At 35.3% G+C, this 22037-nt stretch overlaps 1 protein-coding gene across 1 annotated transcript; it reads right to left on the bottom strand.

The window, feature by feature from the left end:
• Positions 1-1329: 1329 nt before the first annotated feature.
• Positions 1330-21964, bottom strand: LOC110384363 (ethanolaminephosphotransferase 1). The gene is made up of 9 exons (XM_064037611.1): positions 21686-21964; positions 21448-21516; positions 20916-21108; positions 10769-10895; positions 5226-5355; positions 4395-4552; positions 3479-3659; positions 2766-2951; positions 1330-2573 (listed from the first exon to the last, which is right to left on the bottom strand). Exons 1-9 carry the CDS (start codon positions 21734-21736, stop codon positions 2511-2513), a joined length of 1158 nt encoding a protein of 385 aa, XP_063893681.1. The 5' UTR covers positions 21737-21964; the 3' UTR covers positions 1330-2510.
• Between the last annotated feature and the right edge of the window lie 73 nt (positions 21965-22037).

The following is a 22037-nucleotide window of genomic DNA, read 5'->3' as shown; positions in this document are numbered from 1 at the left end:
GAGCATTTGATGCATGTTGAAGTAATTTACAAGTACAATGATAATGTTCATTGTTTCAAGTAGTTTTGAATTGTAGGTAATTTTGTGGCTTTTGATGTCAATAAGTTTTGAATAGCATGATACTTTGAAATACGAGGCCTTTTCATGGAACTAGAATATTGTTATGATGTAAAAACAATATATTTTTAATAATATAGTAGTACATATTCAGTGTTATTTATTGTCTGCCTTATCAAAAACTGCAACAGGAAAATACAGACAAATAGTACTTCCCAAGAGTTAATTGTAGTCATAATAAAAGGACTATGAGCGTTGACTTTTGGTCTACCCTTCCTCTAGCATTAAGTGATACATCAATAGAAAGTTTATTTCATGTATTTTCTTGTATGGCAGCTACTGTCATTTGTTGTCATTAAGGGAGTTATAATGTGTTTAATGAAATAATAACTATGTCTAAAATCTGCTCTAAGTTGTATAGTATTGACAATCAGTGGGTGTTATATTACTAAGAAATGTTGCATTTGGAAAGTCCTTTCGAATGATATGACTCATTACTACAGAAGGGATTTATTCACTTGAAAACGTAATCTTGAAAACATAGCGAAAATATAATCAAGTTCTAGCTTCTAAAATACTTACAATTCGTCAAAGGTTTATGAATATGAAATATTGCATTTAAGTTGGCCTTTTGAATGATAAAACTAATAAATAGAGGGACAGTAGACCAACATCTGAACACTTCGCCCATTCTCCTTTGTATTGAATAATATGATTTTAATTTAATGATTGTGATCCATGAAGAGGGTTTCTTGCAGGAAAATTCAAGAAAAGAAGGGCTTCAAGAAATGCTATAAATTATAAGTACCACAACACACTAGTTTGTCATAAATAAAACCAAATTTTTTAATTTAAGTCCTTTATTGACAATACAAGACTTGAAATGTAGATGAGGCAGAGTCGCTTTACAGTTCCTACCCTCCAGTTCAAAACCTTTAGGCGTACAATAAAACTATTAAAATAAAACAGGTACAATATTGAGCAACCCTCTCTTTAAATACCATAGATGACTTAGGGCAAAAACATTAGCATACAGTAATATTCACTTGGTAATTTTAGTTGTACTTTTTCTTTTCAATAAAGAAAAAAATTCTGGATGTTTGCAGACAGAAGGTTTGGAAAACTCTTCATATTATTATCAGCCTATTGCCACCGACTGATGGAAGCACTGCAAGAAATAAGCCCCAATCGCACTGATCTTGGGCATATAACATTTGTTTAGGGTAGTTGAAAGTGAAACTGTCAGATAATAATGTGGTTGCCCTAAAAAGACAAGATTTACGTACACAGCTGTACTGAGTGAAAATTATAAATTATCTAGTAGTAACTAGCGAGAATACAACTATACATGCTAGATCCATCACAAAACATTGGAAAATACTCACACCTTGTCCCACAAATAAAAACTAATAATTTTCTATGTATATAAAGGAGGAACGCGTATATCAACCTGAGATTTGGATTTCAGATCATTATCAAGTTTAGCTAACAATATAACATTACATGCTATCTATAACATTGAGTTACGACAAGAAGATCAGTATATAAAAATACATGTACACTAGACACCTACTAAATAGAAAGTATATAATTTGATAAAATTGACTAAATTTTTATCTAAATGGAAACATTTGGCATGATATTACACATCTATTGTATGACATATTATATGGCATGAGTAACAATTTATTATCTAATAAACATGACTAGCGTTACTAGTAACGTTTTAATTTAGTCTTAATCTATGAGGACTAAAAGTTCTTAAATTAATGTTCAATAAATGCCCGCCCAATATTATTACAAACATAGTAACATAATTACGAAACTTTACCCTGGACTAAAAGTTATATTTACAAGACTTAAAAAATTAGAGCAATTAAATCCATAGTTGTTTAATGCATCCTTAAAATCAGTTGATTTTGTTTGTTGGTCCTCAGTTTATAGAACTAATATATCTGAAATATCACTCAGAAAATAGAATTGGATAAATTATTATATTAAGATAAATGCTTGCTCCAAACGGCAGGTTTGATTTCTAAAATCAAAAGTATACGGTTGTTTAAAAGGGCCTTAAACTGTGCTAGTCTACTCACTAAACAGCTGCAAGTACTTAACGGTAGTGTTCAATAAAGGTACGCGTCCATTTCACAGTAATTCATTCAAATGTAGAATATATGAAAATACGTATTTACAATCCACATCATATTTCATTTGGGTAACGAGAAACAAAAAAAAAGTAACAACAGTATAAAAAGTAAATAAAAATCTGCTCCATTTCCACTGGCAAAATTGGCATAACACATCTTGTTGACTTCCGTAAATATGAAAGTGGAAGGTACATGATCGCATACCTTTATGTCTAAATACAACCACAATACAAGAGTATTAGGGACATATAAGTTATGTTTACACCATTAATTCACAACTTCCAATTGGAATCTATTATAAATAACTTATTTTATCTTTGGTTTGATATGGAAACATTCGATGTTGAAGTGATCACACATTTCTTGTACCTGGAAAGAAACGTAATTCAGGATTTAGTCACACATACAATTATTTACTATTTACCAATTCAAAAATCTTTTTTATAGTAATTTTCTCATATTATAGGTACTTTATTTTATTTAACAAAAAAAAAATAATTATATTCCAAGAGGCACTGCACCTTTATCAAATTCGACATTTTAGAAAAAAATTTTGCTTACCACTTTGGTACCGTAGTAGATATGCGCGATAGAGCTGGCAACACACAGCGCAGAGAGCAACAAGAGCTCGGTGTTGGGCGACACGGCGCAGCCGAACACCACCGCCATCACTGCCGCGTACGGGATCAGCAGACCGTTGAACACCTCGCAACGAGTGTCGCTCATTTGTGACACTATTAGCCGACACTGGGAATAAAACATGTAGTTAGAAAACTCGGCTATCCTCCTCCGAGCCTTTTTCCCAAACTATGTTGGGGTCGGCTTCCAGTCTAACCGGATTCAGCTGAAAACTCGGCTAGTAGAATGCATTTTAATGTAAGTAAATACCTAGGTTTGTAGAATACACTTTATTGTATGTAGTTAGATTTATCGGCTTTTCCATTGATTGGCTTTGTTCAATTCGTTGCAATTCACGTAGATTTTATCGATATCTTGGGTTAGTAAAATGTTGTGTCTGTGTAGTGCTTACTTCAAAACAAAGACTTTACTATAAAATATTTGTATCGGATTGAAGATATACTCGTACACTTTACATGAATAAAAGTAAATAAACAAAAACCGTGTTTTATTTATTTCATTTGAAGTCCTTTTCTCAGCGAGTCACAGTTAAGTACACAAAACCCAACTACATAGAAATAGATAGAGAGAAGTTGAACAATCGCAGTTAGGGTTCCCTTTATTCAACAATATTTTTAATGGCAATCAATACTTACGTTAATATTAGAGAATATAGTTCCTGTGAGTATGTAGAAGATCCTCGGCGCTCTGTTGATGATGTCGGTGGGCGAGTAGATGGCCCACGCCGAGCTCAGCGCGAAGAATATGAACAGCGGCACCAGGGGACGCACTGCTTCTCCAAACGAACGCATCTTGCCGGTACCGTCACGATAAGATCTGGAAATGGCAATAAATTATTTGTATGAAGAACTATTTCTAATTTACTAAGATAAGATAAGTTTAGTTTAAGTTTGGTTCCTTTTCTGTTTGTATTAGTTTAAGTTAAATTTTTGCTTTGTTTGTTTAATTTAGATTCAGTACAAAAAACACTTTCTTGTAACCTGTATCTTGAAACATTGTACATATAAAAAGTATTAGCCTACAGTCCTAGTATATATATATATCATGTGGTGCTTATCTGTAAGAAATTGTGACACTAGATTAAGTTATGTATACACAAGATTTTCCTGTAATTGTATAAGTGTTAACAATTGTTGATAAGCCAATTAAATAAAAATAAAATAAAAACTATTTAATTGTGATATTTCAGACTAGGGCGAAAAACGTTGTAAATATAATGCATGCATATTTAAAACCACGCGCATTCGCTTATGTGACTCACAACCGCCAATTTAATTAGTTAAAATATGTGCACTTCACACTGATATAATAAAGTGTGTGTATGTTTGTTAATTCTTAATGTGCAAACAGCAGAACGGATTTTGATGAAACTTATCAGTACCTAATAATGGTATCCAAGGAATGGTAAACGGTGGAATGTAGATAAAAAATAATGGCAATTTTTGAGATCTGAAAGGCTCTTGTAACCCCAGAATGTAATTAACTCTACTATGCTGTCTACTTAAGGTTGGTATAAAAACTAACCAGTACCAGAGTAACTTTGTGACTTACTTGTAAATATTCCACAATATGACCGTCTGGCTGGTGAGCATAGCGGAGAAATAGAGAACGAACTCGAACACGACGCCCGGCGTGATGCCACCGGGTAAGGGAATGTGCCACGCCTCAGGACCGAACACTGATGTCACTAGTAGCAGGATGCAGGAACCCTGGCAGACAAGCATTAAATAATAAATCCTAACTAATATTATAAATGTGAAAGTAACTCTGTCTGTCTGTCTTTTCTTCACGCCTAAACTACTGAACCGATTTGTGTGAAATTTGGTACAGACATAGTTTGGAACTTGAGAAAGGACATAGGATAGTTTTTATTTCAAAAATAAAAATAAAATTTATTCCGGACATATAGCGCCATCTATTGGTCAAACCAAAAATATGCCGGAAGTCACTATATCATGCGAACGAAGTCGCGGGCAAAGGCTAGTAATATACATAATAGAACCTCCTATCATTCTAAAATTTATTTTCTTTCTTTCTTTCTATCAAGGACGAAAACCACGAAAGTAACTTAATGATTCCATTTTCAGAATTCCCACTTTATAAAAACTGCCACTTTAGATCATAATTAAAGCTGCTATCTTAATCAAAAAATACACTAGATGAGTTATGTCTTAAATTAAAAGCAAATATGTAGATCTCGTGAGAGGTCTAATAAGCTGTACAATAAAAATCCTCTTTTGATTGAACTCTTTGAAACAAAATTTATGAAACACCCTATATGACTGAAAACGTTGACATCAAGTTTCGCCAACTTACCAACGAGAACCCCCTTTTGATCGTTTTCTATGATATGAATCCAAAGTAGGTACATATTATACTCACAATCATGGTGAAGTCGTATCCCCACGGCAGGAACATGACGCCAGTGTTGTACTTCTCCCAGTGCGTCAGGTAGAAGTTGAAGAAGATGTTCCATATGAGAAACAGAAACCTTAGCGTGCTCACTTCATCTCTGAAAGTGAAAGGAACCTTTTATTTAATTTAGGCAGTTTTTTTTTTATTGAACTGTGAACCACTTAAAATATCGGATAAAATTCTGTAGGTAACATTTATTTTCTTATACATAAACATATTAAAATCCTAATTATGGTCCTTTTTAGAGCGACATTTTTAGTTCCATTTATTCTGATACCTAATACTGATACCGAATCTACTTTGCGCACATGGGTAAACACCTAGGTATGTGTTTTACTCTGAATACCAAATTTCACTAAAATCGGTAAAAAGTATTAGTAATGATGATTTGGAAATGATGTAATTTTACGCAATATTTACTCAAGTAAGTACTTTAGGTAAAATCATATTACCTTTTGTTTTACCCTTAATACGCATTGACAAAAGTTATGACAGTCATCATTTGAAGCATAATTTTATTTTACTATCAGATAAAATTAGGAAGTTCCGTGTTGATGAGAACAAAATATTACGACATGTATCAGAAATAGTAGTAAGTCGTGGTGGCCTAGTGGGTAAAGGACCAACCTCTCAAGTATGAGGGCGCGGGTTCGATCCCAGGTCAGGCAAGTACCAATGCAACTTTTCTAAGTTTGTATGTACTTTCTAAGTATATCTTAGACACCATTGCCTGTGTTTCGGATGGCACGTTAAACTGTAGGTCCCGGCTGTCATAGAACATCCTTGGCAGTCGTTACGGGTAGTCAGAAGCCAGTAAGTCTGACACCAGTCTAACTAAGGGGTATCGGGTTGCCCGGGCAACTGGGTTGAGGAGGTCAGATAGGCAGTCGCTTCTTGTAAAGCACTGGTACTCAGCTGAATCCGGTTAGACTGGAAGCCGACCCCAACATGATTGGGAAAAGGCTCGGAGGAGGGAGGAGGAGGGGTATCAGAAATAGAATTTATCTACGTACAAACACGTGTCACGCATGATTCGATTTGATAACAATATAATGTACCTAATTAGCGTCAAACAAAACTTGGATATTGGTTAGAATCTAGACAAGATAGTGCACCCTAAGCCTGGATTTCTGAAATTAAGTAATGTAAAAAAAAAAAATTTATTGGTGTATTTCACTTTCACTTAGTTTAGTAACTGGTATAGGATATCTTTGTCCTAATCAAAAACGTCATCAATTATTTAATTATTTAACTACCAAGCAAGGCTCTTTAAATGTAATAGTTTCATTGCATTATGACAATCACTATCAATTTATGAAATTGCTCAAAAAGAAAGGCCCTGTAGATAGAGTCCCGGTCCCTAGCGATAAGCCTATCAAGCTGAGTGCAGGATATTCAATCTAACGGCTCTGGCACTTTTACGATACCCTATCTAAATTGTCACTCACGCTGATAGGCGAAACTTTTCAGTATCCATTAAAACTATTAACCTGTCGAGTTCGTCATAAACAACAGAAAAAAAACATTGTTCCTAAATTAGCTTTCAAATATAGTCACATTGAAAATGTCGTAAATATGCTCAATGTAAATTTGCAGGAAATTAGAAACATTTTATGGGAAAATACTTTACAGTAGCGAAAATTTTTGAGTTTTGGGACATAAAAGTACTCTAATCAAGTTAAAAGGAAAGTTACTGCCAAGTGAACAGCCGCGAGCGAAGCGAGCACAAAAATTTTTGAGTTTTGGGACATAAAAGTACTCTAATCAAGTTAGAAGGAAAGGTACTGTCAAGTGAACAGCCGCGAGCGTAGCGAGCGCGAATTTTTTAAAATTCTTTGTTTAAGGACTTTCAAATTAAACTTGGAATTAAGGCGAGGAAGTGGTCAACAATAATTCCATAACCGGCACGCGCATCTAAGGCGCCAAAAGGGGTCGGAGCGTCTGAGCGGGGCGAGGATAACAATACGCGCGCTAGCTTATAACTAAAAGTCGTAAGCGACAAAATGGTTTTGTAATTTTATTATTTAGAAATGATAATTTGATAAAAATTCCTTCTACAATTTTAAAGAGTATGTATATACTCAACTACTAAAAAAGTTAAGAGGCTTAAATCGGTCCCGTATGCCCATAATATGTGAATCTCTTTTTAAAAAGAGGTATGTTTGATATATTTTTCTCTGTTATAAAAGTTACCTAATCATGTTTCTACAACAAACAAAATAAGGTTTATATCGTGAACTTTCAGATAACCAAGTTGTATTTTGATCCGTTTTGTATTTACTGAGAAAAATTGAAATCCTTGGGCCAAAAATTCCAATTCGTCCTCTTAAGCACAAATAAAAAGAATCCGTGACTGGATCGAGAGCCAGTTGTTTTTGTTACTTTGGTGTTCCAACTTTTTGTTAAATTGAGGACTCAAAAAGTAAACGCAGAATGAATTAGAAATAAATAAAAAAATGCACATTTTTTTATTTATAGATCTTGAAACGGGTTAACTTTTGCCCAGTGTATCCCATGGTCGAATTTGTCCGTATTGACCTATACTATCACCTCATGAAAGGATGCGGTCTACGTACCAGTAACCCTGTATAGTTTTTAATTATATTTTTTTTATATTAGCGTGGGTTGTAGCGCGAGGCCCCCCCAAGCGCGAGGCCCTGTGCGATGGCACAGTTCGCACACCCCTAGGGCCGCCACTGTTCCTATGCACCGCATTCTGTATGATATGGTTGCATGCTGCGTATCAGAACAATCCCTTTATCGGCAACACGATATTATCTGCATTAAAGAGTTCTTTCTTAGTAAGAGCGCTCTACTATTGTGAGTTTGTGGTTGTGTGAAAGGATTTATAGTAGGTACATATCTGTTATATGTAATTTATGCAAATCCTTCATTGTAACAATTAGTCAATATTAATGACCTACATTTTGTTGACTTCTTGACTTCCATTGTTTATTAACAAATACCTATAAATGGAAATCAGGTACCTAAACGAAACCAATACCTATGTAATTTTACATGAGTTTGCTTGCACCTATACAACATTAACCTATTGTAATGGATGTCACGTCTTACATTATCTTGTTTTTTTTCCGCACATAATTATATTCTTTGCAAGTACACAGCTATTGGGTTCAAAAAGTCAACGGTCAAGGACGGCCATTACCGTCAGCAATCGCTGCTCAATTTGCTAACCATAGCAATTTACTTATTGCTTTTTCTTTAACTCAGGTAGGTATACATACCTATTTACTGCACATATTCTTAACCTGAACAGTCAAGTCTCCAGCAATACAATAATATCGACGCCTCTTTTCTTTGCAGAAGGGGTAGGTACGGTAGGAGAACTCATTAAAACACCAACATTCCTATTAGGTAAGTCTAAAGAATTCTACGTATCTTGAGGATCGCGTGACAAATTTTTCGTGTATCGCAACCATGACGTGTCACCCAAAAAAAAATCGGTAAAAAAACTTTTAAGTCAAACGGTTTTATCTTATGTGCACTGAAAACTAGAAAATAAAAAAAAATAGTTACTTACCTGTCACCCTACGTAGGTGATCTTGGTCATATTAGACTAAAATAAAAACGTGGGGCCCCTTAACTGTTGCTGTAGTACTTTCTTCTAGAGGTATAATAGGTGTGGATTGCATCGACTTACTATAATCGTAACTGGAGATTTTGACAATCAATAATCAGCCGTAGCGGCTTCACCAGCGAACGCCGAGCTCATGATCTACCAAAGTATAAAGATATGCTTTGCCATAGGTAGGATTTTAGAGGGGCCCCACGTTTTTATTTTAGTCTAATATGACCAAGATCACCTACGTAGGGTGACAGGTAAGTAACTATTTTTTTTTATTTTCTAGTTTTCAGTGCACATAAGATAAAACCGTTTGACTTAAAAGTTTTTTTACCGATTTTTTATTTTCTAGTTTTTAGTATTTAATGAAAATGCCTACCGAATATTCCTCATTCTATCTAATTCATTTAGTGCATCATTATTACACGGTCTCTTACCTGATAATTTATTACAATCTAATTAAAAAAAAAAGACATTTTTTTTAACGACGCCAAAAATCATCAAGTGACCCCTCCTGGGTCAGCAGCGGTAAGGGAGTGCCAGACTCTTACTGACTAAAAATAGTTATGTTTCGTCGTAGGCCTTTTATGTACCAGGGCCACGGTAACTCTTCCGAACAATCCCGCAGCCCAGGCAGGCCTTGGCCCTGTTGGGCCCCGCTGGGGTTGCTGACAGTATTCTACTTGTGTAGCCCTTTCATTTGATACCCATATTGAGGGGTTGTGGAAAAATATGTAATCCGCCATTTTGTACCGGCGGCCATATTAGATTTACAATGTGATTGATATTACTATATTGTATTGTCATCGGAATAAAAGGTGAATACAAAATTTCAGATTAATCGGTTGACAGGAAGAGGGTGAAATTTGAATTACTAAATTTGACCCAAGAATAAAACAAACGGGATGAGCTAAATAAAACCGTTTAAAAATTGTTATCAGCCATTTGGTAGCGGCGGCCATCTTAGATTTCAATTTTGCATAGTAAATTGTATTCTACTTGTTGAGACCTTTCATTTGATACACATGTTGATGGGATTGATAAAACCTAAGTTATCCGCCATTTTGTAGAGGCCGCCATCTTGGATTTGCAATGTTATTGATATTATTATATTGTATTGTCATCGGCAATAAAGGTGTGTACCAAATTTCAGATCAATCTGACAACAGGAAGGTTCTGAAATTTCAATTTCTAAATTTGACCCAAGAATGAATAAATAATAAATAAAACAAACAGGGTGAGCTAAATAAAACCGTTTAAAAACAAATGCATGCTCAACAAAGTCCACATTACTGTTTAGGAACTAGGTAGGTATGTAGAATTGCGTGCAACCCTCTTGCGACTTATTTAGCCAAATTATTGAAAAATTATACATCTAGTCATTATACCTACGTCCATTTGGACGTCATACTTCTAATTTGCATTGTTAATGCGATGATAGCATTTTTAAGATAACTACCTATATTTTTTAATGAGTGTCAAAAATTAATGCATAAGGATAAATTGGCGAAAAACTATAGTCCAACTTAGTGTTAGGTGTAACAAGAAGTTCATTTGGACGTCATACATAAGCAACTAATTTGCATCGTTAATGTGATACTAGCATTTTTAAGATACTACCTATATTTTATAATGAGTGTCAAAAATTAATGCATAAGGATAAATTGGCGAAAAACTATAGTCCAACTTATTGTTAGATGAAACGACTTTTTGGTTAGACTAAGAAAATTAAACATTGTGCTCTTATTGACTAAAGCGACGGTGTTTCTGCATTCGACCTTTGCCTTCAAGGCAGTGGAAACTCCTCTAAGAATACTGCAGCCCTGATTATAAATAAGTCAGTTGCTTGATTGCAATTCAGATTTTATACTTTGCAGCTGTGAGGTAGACCTTAATCTTACTATTTTATAAGAAGTTATTGATATACCTGCCAAATATACTGTAGAGGAAGGTTGGTATGAGGACGGCAGAATAGGAGTCCAGTCCATGATCAAACAGCTCCCCCAGTGGTCCACTAGTGCCGGTCCGGCGAGCTTGCTTGCCGTCGATGCCATCTGAAATAATACACGGCTGATTTGTAAGACCTATAACTATAAGTACTAGAGTTCCTTTATAAGGCTAAGCAAGGTGGCGAATCCAAGAAGTCCGGTCTAATTCTACTAGGATGTAATTTCCATGTTAATTTATTTCAATTGGCTTGTTATCCTCTTTTAGTTTTGTGTTCTTTGACATTCAACTTTTTTCGAAATGCAACTTGCATAAGTTATCTGAACCAGGAAGTAAAAGGAACGAATTTAAATTCGTGTTATTTTTAAAACGTTAATAATGATGCTCCGATTGCGATTTGCAAAACAATTATAGATAAACCACGTATCATCATCGAGCACGCTGATTTGTGTAGGTAAACATTTTCCTAAAAGTAAGGTTAACGTCTGTGATCACGGTTAAGAGTGTCGATGTAAATGTGACACTGTGTTTGATGTCAGGCACACCGGTGCGGTGCGCGAGCGCAGCCGAACATACAACCACGTGTGTAGCACGCCCACCGCCGATAAATCTTTTGTACTTTTGAACTCATCGCGCCACTTTCCATTCAGGATTTACTGATTGAATGAACGCCCAGATATACTCGGAATATAATCATATCTACATACATACCTACTCTTATTATACCAAATAACAATAGGTTTGCAAAACTCGTCACAATGAAGGATATTAAAATTGTAATATTAACCTTTTTTCAAAAAACCGGTTGTCAAGGTGAGCCTACAGAAATAAATTACCAGACTGGATTTTCGTTTCTGCGTTCAACGATTTAGTACTTAATTTGGTCTGTTTATGCAAGTAATTAACGTCAACGTGCGAAAATGCCTAGTAATTGTTATTCTGAACAATTTACTGATTGGGATCACTCGAAAATAAAATCCGAGTTCTATTATCTACCTGGAAAACAAGTAGTTGTTTGAAGCGACTATTTAGATTTTTAGGTAGGTATTTCAAAAAATAATAAATGAAAGGAAAATGTTAAATGAGTTTTTTGATAATAAGCAATAAGTAGAGTAAAAAAACTGCCAAGCAGTGTAGTCTGGCGTCAGTTTCTGAATTACTTATGCAGCATAATATTTTTGCGAGTAGGACTTCGACAGTTTCGACAGTTGCAGATTTAGAAGATGATGAATCAAAGTGGTTAGAATTTTAAGACTCGGCGTAATTTTGTCAGGAGTAGAATACCTTAGAGAAAAACGTGCTCAAACCAACATAAACCCAAAAATCTTTGGTCAAAACACAGTCGTTTTTGGATCCAAAATGACCGCCGAGTGTTTGACCTTCAGAATTTAGCAGATAGTATTATTAGTATGATCTAAAAGTTTTCGCTAATGAGGCCAAGAGCGTGAAGATAACAGAACTTATTAATATTCGTAGTGATACGTTCGTGTAAGTGCTAATTATTTACTTACATAACAATCAAATAATCTACGAGTGGGTTTTTAAAATAGCACAAACTATTAATGACATATGTGATAGTTTTTTGAGCTTACATAAAAATTAATACTGTTAAGTTCAGGCTCTCTATCAACCCCTAATTAAGAAGTGCCATTTTATAACTAAATTCAAACTAGGAAATTATCAAATGACGTTAAAACCCAGACTATATCAAAGTCGTCCTGTATTAAACATGGACCATATTAAAACTTTTTTTACATCCAACTTATCATAAAATGTTCAACACTTGTCTCATTAATTATCTACTCATTAAAACCTGACAACGAGACACAAATACAAATATTTGTAACGATTTATCTATAAATACAAACAAATAATGCATATTTGAGTTTGAACTTTAGTAAAGCAACGAGGATGTGATGAAACGTCTAGTTTTATCAGTCGACACATTAAATTTAACATTAGATAACAAAGGGCAACAATAAGAATGAGAGATCAGTCGGCGACCAACACAATCGCACATAGTTACTGTGTTTAGATTTTGATTTCTTTCATGAAACACGTTCACGACTGTTTTCTTAGAAGGGGTAACCAGATATGTGTGTAGTTTCACGCTAATTTACTGGCGGGAGGTGAGGTTTTATAAATGGCACCTTACATGTCCGTCACATCATATTACACTACCAAATATGAACATAGATCCTACATATGGAATAGACGAATAAACAAGCGGTAGCACAGCTCAGAATTTTTAAAACTTGGTGGAAGATTTTGGCCAAGTCACCCCGCTAGGGGACAGAAATAATAATAATTTGTTGGATTTCTGTTAGTTACTAATACATAGCTGAACTGTTTTCCAAAAACACTACTTATATTTTATCGTAAACAAGCCAAGTTGAAATAAAAATATTAAAGTAATGAAGTACTCGTAATATCAAAGTGCAACACTTGTTGCAGTTTAATGGTAGGTATACAAGCATTGTTTATTCCATGATAATTATATTATTATCTATTATCCTGTAGCACGCTGGCCATTTTTTTTTTCAATATATTCAGTGTATAAAAATAATTTCTCTGCAGATTTATTATATGTAGGTACAGATTTATAATTGCATCTACGATAAAATAATATTGCAGTTTTATAAAACGGATAATACTTAAAAATACCATTGTTGTTTACTGCGTTACGTTTTACGATTTTCTCCGGTTTTTATTACCTACCATTTTTACTTACAACTCAATAAAATTATTGTAAGTAATCCACACAAGATCTTATTGTAGAAAAATAATTTTCTGTTGAAGTGATTTATTTAAATAATGGTGGTTTCTTTGATCTACATTTGGTATTTAAAAGTTGACTGAAGGACAGAGAAATGGATGGATATAGGCAGTTTTTTTGAAGTCCTGGATCACTTTAATACCGTATTACCATTACAGAAGCAGGATATGTTTATTTATTGTCGAATGTATGTTGTTGTTTCTATGAAACTACAGTACGCATAATTCCACCACAGAACAATAAAACCGCTAATTTTACACGGATTTCGGTATATTTAGCACGTACCGCGTCATACGCTTTGGCGCCTATTTGCAAAGCGTTGGTTAAAATGACGTCAGAATTTTTACATTCCGATTATGCGCGAGCGCTGCCTATATTTTATGAGTCTATAAATTGAGTGTGTTTTATATGAAAATGCGTAAAGTGGAAACAGTCCAATACTCAATATTTTTTTCTAAATTTATTTTATTATCGAATTGATTGATTGAAACACGTCAATCATGCAATAAAAAAACTGCGTTACTTATGTCTTACATCTACACGAAAAAAGATTGCAGAAGAAGCAGAAAAAACTCACGATAGATACCTATATCGAGTATGGAATCTGCGCAATTCATACAACCTCTTAATTGGTAACGTCCAATAACCCTGAAAGATTCGGGGAACATTATCCATATACTAATTTAATCTCTTTGGTTTTGCAGGCTGAACGAACCTACAAATAGTGGTTATTTGGTACCTATTGCTTGAAGACACTAACTGTAGATTGCAATTGCTTATCTATCCGTGGATTTTCTAATTAAATATATAATTTAGACGTGAGCCAAAATACGAGTTATGTCATATTCCTATAAAGCAAATCAGATTTTGCTTATATTATTATGGAGGTTATTGAAATCACAAATAGATAAACAACACATGTGTAATATTTTGTAGGTATAATTAGTAATTAGACAGATAAAACATCTATTTATTTTACGCAATAGCTATTATGCGTACGTCCACGTACGGCAAATTTATTTCCAATAATGTTAAAGGTCAACTAAGTAAGTTAGTTAGTAGAGTAGGATAACGATGTAGCGGCTTCATAATCTTTTAAATGCATTATTTTTACACGACTGCGTGAGTCCTCATGGCTTTATTCAATGTTGCTAATACGAGGTCGCTTTGCATTTGTTTGGAACAGCTGACAATAATACCTAATTAGTCATTAACATTCATTATAATTACTTTTATTAATAACCTAACATTGATGATGGCAATAAGCGAGATCATAACGGGTGATTTTTTAAGAGGTATAGGATTTGATTTTCAAGAAAAACACAAAAAATTTGAAAAATTTGATGAAATCTTTATTGGAGTCAATAGAACGATCAATATAATTTAATGTTTGAAGATGATTACATGTAAATGCTGGCCGCGGCTCCGGTTTAGATGGCCCATTCGCAAGGCCCAATTTCGGCACTCTCTCCAACATATCAGCCGGTATATTACGAATAAATGCTTCAATATTGGCTCCCAGTGCGTCAATCGTTGCTGGCTCCACAAGAAATAGTCCAACGGCGTTAGATAACACGATCTAGGCGGCCAATTGACGGGCCCAAAACGTGAGATAAACTGTTCACCGAAGCCTGCTCTCAATTAGGCCATTGTTTCGCGTGCCGTGTGGCATGTGGCACCGTCTTATTGATACCACATGTCAGGCATGTCCAATTCTTCCATTTTGGGCAAAAAAAAATCGCCAATCATTCGCAATTCACAGTAACGTTTCGGCCATTGTCGTCTTTGATAGTAAAATTCAATAATTTGCAAGCGTTGTTCGTTCATAAGTCAATTCATGGTTAAATTATAGACCATACTGAACAAGTTTGACAATGACACAAGACACGATTCACGCGAGATCTGCCAAAAACAGTGTTGCCAAAAAGATACCAGCAAAAAAATCACCCATTATTAATTTCACACAAGTAGGAAAATATGATCGTGTATGTTTTTTGCCCTATGGAGATAAATAAAGTCATAGTTTGGGAGATCGAAATAATAATTTGTTGCGTTTTATTTGAGTTATGCCCAATTCGTCATTTTAGTGATTTGGCATCCATAAAAAACGTGTCCCAGTTTGTCATTCTTTTCTCTTTGAGCAGTAAGCAACATCAACTCTAATGGCCAACTGGCCATTAGAGTTGATGTTGCTTACTGCGGCTGAGGCTGCTTAGTTTATGTGCTCAATTCCAACTTACAATCACAAACACCATGTTTCGCCTTGCTGCTAAGCACAAAACTACGTGGATGCATCCACGATCTAAGCACTGGCACCTCATTGACTATGCCATCACGAGGCAGCGAGACATCTCTCAGGTCCTAGTCACTCGTGTTATGCGCGGTGCTCATTGCTGGACGGACCATAGACTAATTGTCACCAAACTGCGTCTTTGCCTTCGGCGACCATTCAGGGCTAGCAGGAAAAAGCCTCAGAACATAAACATTGAGAAACTCAAACATCCGGGACCCCGAAGCAAATACGCTGAAACGCTGGCATGTGATATACACTCTCATCAAAATACCGGTGATATTGATGCAGACTGGAACGCTTTATCGTCGTCCATTCTTGACGTAGCCATTAACACCATAGGTCTAAAAAATAATCGCAAGCAAGACTGGTTTGATGAGAACGACGAAGTTCTTTCTAAAGCTATCAGTGGCGAAGGGTGGTTTAATGAAATAGGGAAGCCGCAGCAAAAAAAAACTGGGGGGGGAGTACTCAGGGATGGGGGGGAGAGGTAATGGAGGTAATTTCTCAGTCCACCTTTTAGCACTGACTGAGAGACTGATAGTTTGAACATGTTTTCTCGAGGAATTCGGCAGATTATTAATATCTATAAAACTTTATTATCTTTAGTTAGGTATATTAACTACTAGAATCTGAGAAAAGTTGGCACTAGAAACAATACCTTTTAAGTATTTAATTTACAACGGCCTGTTAGCCATTGATATTTATCGTAGGTATGTGTTTCATAAATCCGTCAGGACGTTAGAAATTTTAATATTGACGTATTATTGGTAGGTAATTCACCCGAGCGGCGTGCCCGAGTTTTATAACGTTTTTATTCTCAAAATTTAACCTTGAAAAATAAGTTCCTTCCTAAAGTAAATAATCTGTCGGAAAACCGTCTTATGCGATAAATGCTATCCTAGTTAAGTTTTAAAAGTAGGTACACTAAAAAGAAACCTGATGCAAACTGTCTGCGTATCAAAATAGCTCATTTTAACGTAGGTCCCTCTATTTTTTTCACTACACACACTGTACTTGTACTGAGTACCAGGTCACAGTGCGATTGCGCGGGGATTAGTAGGGAGTAATGATACTGACTGCCAACTACTTAATCAATCAAAGTTATGTACTTGGTGAACACAAAAATTATCAATTCCCAAGTAGGGTCATTAAATCGCGGAGAATCTTAACACCGCGATTCAGGATTTGCATAAAAATGCACAACGCCATCTATGTTGATATAATGTAACTAAAACACTTTAACATAAAATATTGTACACACACGAACTATGTTATTTCTAAATGATACACACACTAATAAATTCAATTAAGTAGTACAAAGAACAAATTGTTAATGGTATTATCTAAAACAAAATAAGAAGAATGAGAGTGAATTTGTCTGATTTGTTTGTTTACATATTTAAGAGAGCTCTAAGCGCTGTCACTCGCGCGTAGACAGATATAGCTACTCTACTCTTGACGCGTTCTTTCTCGTTCACTCGCGAGTTTTGATTGGCTGGAACCCGCTCCGTGAGCCGGCTTACCGCTCGCCCATATGCCGCGAACATCGCGCGGCGCGGCGTGGATGACGTCACGCAAGCGTAGTTTTGTATGGAGAAGGAAGCCGCGGCTTGTTTAGTAAGAGCAAAATGTTTCAAGTAATTTATAGACAATTTTTTTACGGTGGTAGGCGTTTTGTTATACCTACATATTTAAATTGTGTGGTTTAAATGATTATATTAATTATACCTATACCTATATTATAATTTATACCTATGCTTCTTTCTTGAAATTCGAAAGGGAAGCCGATGGGAATCGGCTTATAAAGACGCCTCGCCACTGAAAGCTATTGCCAAACACCGAGAACTTCTCAAGCGCAGTAATAACAGCGCACTTATAAGAGAGAGTGACCGTGAGTTGCGTAAACTCACGAGACACACTAAAGATAAATGGTGGCAAGACAAGGCTCAATACATCCAGTGGCTTGCTGATAGTAATCAGCTCAGTGATTTCTATAGCGAAATTCGCAATCTCCTGGGTCCCACCAACTTCATAAAGGTACCACTGAAGTCGCTGGATGGTAAAAGTCTGCTGAAAAGCAAAAATGAAGTGTTAGATCGTTGGGCAGAACACTTCAATAAGCTACTTAATCTAGACACACGGCAGTGTGTCCGCCAAGTTCGAGCAAAAAAGGCGACACACCGGCCGTGGGTTATATTACACGAACCATTTCGGGCCAAATTCGACCCCCCTGTAACTCAAAATCTATTTTATTTACGCATATCAAATTTCTAGTATCTGTTGAGACCCCCTCACTTATCTAGAATACAAAATTTCATTAATATACCTATTGTAGGTCTTGAGATATTGACGTCAGAAAATCGCTATTTTTACTATACACTCACTGACTGATTCACTTATTCACTGATTCACTGACTCACTCATCAAAAACCTAGACCACTTCCAATGGTCGTATTGACTTGAAATTTGGCATGGAGGTAGGTCTTTATGTCAAGGTAAAGGGAAAAATCTGAAAATGGCCAAGTGTGAGTCGGTTTCAAAATAATGAAGGTGTTTTATACCCCTAAGGAACTAAAACGAACCAAATTTATCTATATTTATATAATATATCTTCGAATGGTACAAAGGTTTGTATTTAGTCAAAGTAAAGTAAAAATCTGAAAACGGCCAAGTGTGAATCACTTTCGAAAATAACGAATGTGTAACTTTGATCCACGAACATAATATATGATAACATGTCATGTCAGTCAGTTGGTAAATCTAGTCATAGTTAATCTAGTTCATTTCTTTGTAAGAAACATAGTGCATATTAAAAAATCCAAAAGATAGTATAAATGAGACATTTCTTTAACTAACTTCATCATAAGAAAAAATAAAATAAACAACCTTACAAAATAAATGAAATCCCACCCAAAAATGTGAAAGACTGCCAAGTTCGATAATATGGGATGCTTCGCCTATAAAGAAGTGAGATCTGAATAAGTACCAAGTTCCATACACATACCTCAGTTAAAAATAGTTACTTTTTAATGATGATTACTTGGCAAGTTTTAATAGAAAATTAAATACTTGATTCATTGCGTTTAGTAGGTTTATAACAAGGTGTATGAAAACTTGCCAAGTAACATCATTAAAAAGTAACTATTTTTAACTGAGGTATGTGTATGGAACTTGGTACTTATTCAGATCTCACTTCTTTTATAGGCGAAGCATTCCCATATTATCGAACTTGGCAGTCTTTCACATTTTTGTTTTGGGTGGGATGTAGATCGAACAGCCGATCTACACTACATAGACAGTTTGCCTCAACTTCAAATAGCAGAAGAATTGGATGATGCCTTGTCTAAACATGAGGTGCTTTGTGCCATCAAACAACAGCAAAATCAGCGTGCGGTTGGCCTAGACCTTATACCAGGTGAACTTCTGAAGTACGGCGGCGAGGAACTGCATTCGCGCGTCTGGGAAATGTTTGTGCTTATGCATGTCCGCAGTGTGCGCGGACTTTCACGCACAAAATTGGATACTCCAGCCACATGAGAGCACACGCACGCCATTAGGGTCGAAGTGGTCGCCGTTGCCGAAATCGGCGTGGAAGATTATTATAATGACAAATTGGGAATAACTCTTTTATTTTCTCACGAGTAATCGCGAGTGTCGGTGACACTCATTATCGTGAACAGTGTTTAAGTTATTTAACAGATTTATTATCTTCGGAACAAATTCTGCCTATCTTTTTACATCCGCGTGGCAATATATTATTGTCAAAATCAATTAAAATTGCATGTTGCAACCCCTGTGGTTCCATCCGCGTCCCGAGGGAAATCAGTTCAGTAATTTTTGCGTGAAATTCGACAGGCAGACAGAGTTATTTTCGCATTTCTAATAGGTACAATTGATGAAGGATAATATACAAAAATAACTTACTACAGTAAATTGTTTTTTTATTTATATTTATGATTATACAGTGACCTACAGTTATCGGCACGGATATTGAGCCCTGACCTTCACCTGCGCAGAAGCGATTTACTGCCTTATTGCCTTATGCGTACAGGTGCGCAAAGCGATCCCCACTCTTCCGCCGAGAGCTCAATATCCGTGCCGGTAATTATACCTATTATACTCTAAACAAATTTAGTTTAGCACCTCCTTTATATACAATAGATAATAATAAAATTATTTTATTTAATTTACCTCAGATTAACAGATATTCATGATTATGAAGATTCACACGATATATTTATATCAAAGTTTACCTATGACGTTAGTACCTATTCTGTTTTCATACCTACATCTCAAATGTCGTACCTTTATTAGATAAAATGCCGAGGTTTAAATAATTAATTATAAAAATTTAAATAATTAATAGTGATGAAAGCATCTAATGGATAATAATATTGAAAATCATTATACCTAATTTCAAAATGTCATCAATTTAATACACCGAAAGCCGGCAATACACGGACTGCTTGAAGCAGCCAGCTTGAAGCTGTTGCCCGAATCTACTCAACTACTCAAGTGGTTTGTGTATGTGCATCCATAGAACATAGATTGAAGCTTTTGTCCCTGACTGCTTCAAGCGGTCCGTGTATTGCCAGCCTAAGTTCATTACATGTATGTTAAGAGTACCTAGTTATGTAGACTGCAATCCAGCATTACAGGTGGGATTACCAGAAACATGACATAAGACATGTCCATGAGACATGTTGCCTTATTGGGAAAAATCTTAAGGTATATCAGCCTGCAATTCCAGTAGGTATTTCAAATGTTTTGGCAGGAAAATGTGTAGTTTTCTCATTTCTTTGACTTGTTTAAAAAGAAGACATAAATAATTGCATTATGACATATTTATGGTACTCTGTACTTTCGCTATTCTGATACTTCCTCCACATTTGTTGAAAAAACTCAACATTCAATTCTAGATTCTAAAGTTTCAAAAGATTCAATTGATAACATTTTGAATTTATGAGATTTCCTTTCAACTTTTTCAATACCACAAATTAAGCTCACCCTACAGAGTCTCACTCCCATTGCATACACAATATAAAAAAAAGAACTTACCTAGCGTATATGCCACAAAAAGGTTTACTGCTGAAACGGCCCACACCCATGATGGAATGTAATCCTTGGAGACATTCTCGGCAGTCAAGGCGTAGAAACCGTAGTCATAATATGAGAAGACAAAGAAGTTGAGCACTGTGAGTAGGAAGCCCGTGAAAGTCAGCAGGTTGGGAGCCACCCATACTGGACAAAACTGTAAAAACAAGGACTTTTTTATTGTTGTGTTCCACTGGAATTGTGAAATCAATACACAATAAAAGGTGTTTTTAAGAATGTGAAAACAAAAATGCAGGGATATATAAACGGTATCCCATAAAACTCCAAACAATTTGTACTTGAGTCAAGAAAATATATTTTTCAGTAAGAACAAGCATTGACATAAGCTAGTGCAGTTTTCGAAATAAATCAAGTTAGAATATTTCTGCAGACAAAATAACTCGATACAAATATATTTTGATTTCTTATTGGTATGGTTGCTGGTATCATGTTAGATTATTGAACAAAATATAATAAATTCTGAGTGGAAACTTACCTGGACACACCAGTTCCAAAATGGGTGCATAACATAATTGCTCAGGACGCTAGTATCCACTGAGTTATACTGAAACAAAAGTATATTTCAAATTTACAAAACACCGCAAAAAAATATTATGCCGGAAATGTGTGCAGTTAAATTACATATTATTCTATAACTTAACAATCACTACTGTTTTTTATTTTTATCCTAAATTCATGTATGTTACGGTGTGAATATACAAAGGAGCACTTACTTTGTATTTTTCGAAACCTTTTAATTTATCCTCCGACAGGAAGCGAGCCATGACGAACGTTGTTAAATAATATTTTGTTATTTGAAAGCAATGTAAATTAAATACATTCTACCACGATCTCATATTTTCAATTTATGAAGTATCGAGCGGATACTTTGTTAATGCATCTATAATACGCTGTACAATTTTATTTTAACAGCGTAATTTCAATTTAAATCACAAGCGACACCACACTCCCACAATTCAAAATGACAACTAAAAAATATTTTTGACGTTGTTGACGTTTTGTGCAGCTGTGTTGCCTTTATCGCCGGCGTAGAGGTGAAACATGGCGCCCAATTCTGACCCGTGG

Source organism: Helicoverpa armigera, chromosome 13 (assembly GCF_030705265.1).
Source record: "Helicoverpa armigera isolate CAAS_96S chromosome 13, ASM3070526v1, whole genome shotgun sequence".
Classification (NCBI taxonomy): domain Eukaryota; kingdom Metazoa; phylum Arthropoda; class Insecta; order Lepidoptera; family Noctuidae; genus Helicoverpa; species Helicoverpa armigera.
This window is presented reverse-complemented; position numbering and strand designations above follow the sequence as displayed.

Excerpts from the sequence above, each read along its gene's own strand:
- LOC110384363 (XM_064037611.1), bottom strand. The coding sequence starts at position 21,736 with ATGGCTCGCTTCCTGTCGGAGGATAAATTAAAAGGTTTCGAAAAATAC. Across the intron at positions 10,896-20,915 it reads TTTTGTGGCATATACGCTAG|ATGGCATCGACGGCAAGCAA; the intron begins GTAAGTTCTTTT and ends GTATTATTTCAG. Across the intron at positions 4,553-5,225 it reads GATACGACTTCACCATGATT|GGTTCCTGCATCCTGCTACT; the intron begins GTGAGTATAATA and ends CTTGTCTGCCAG.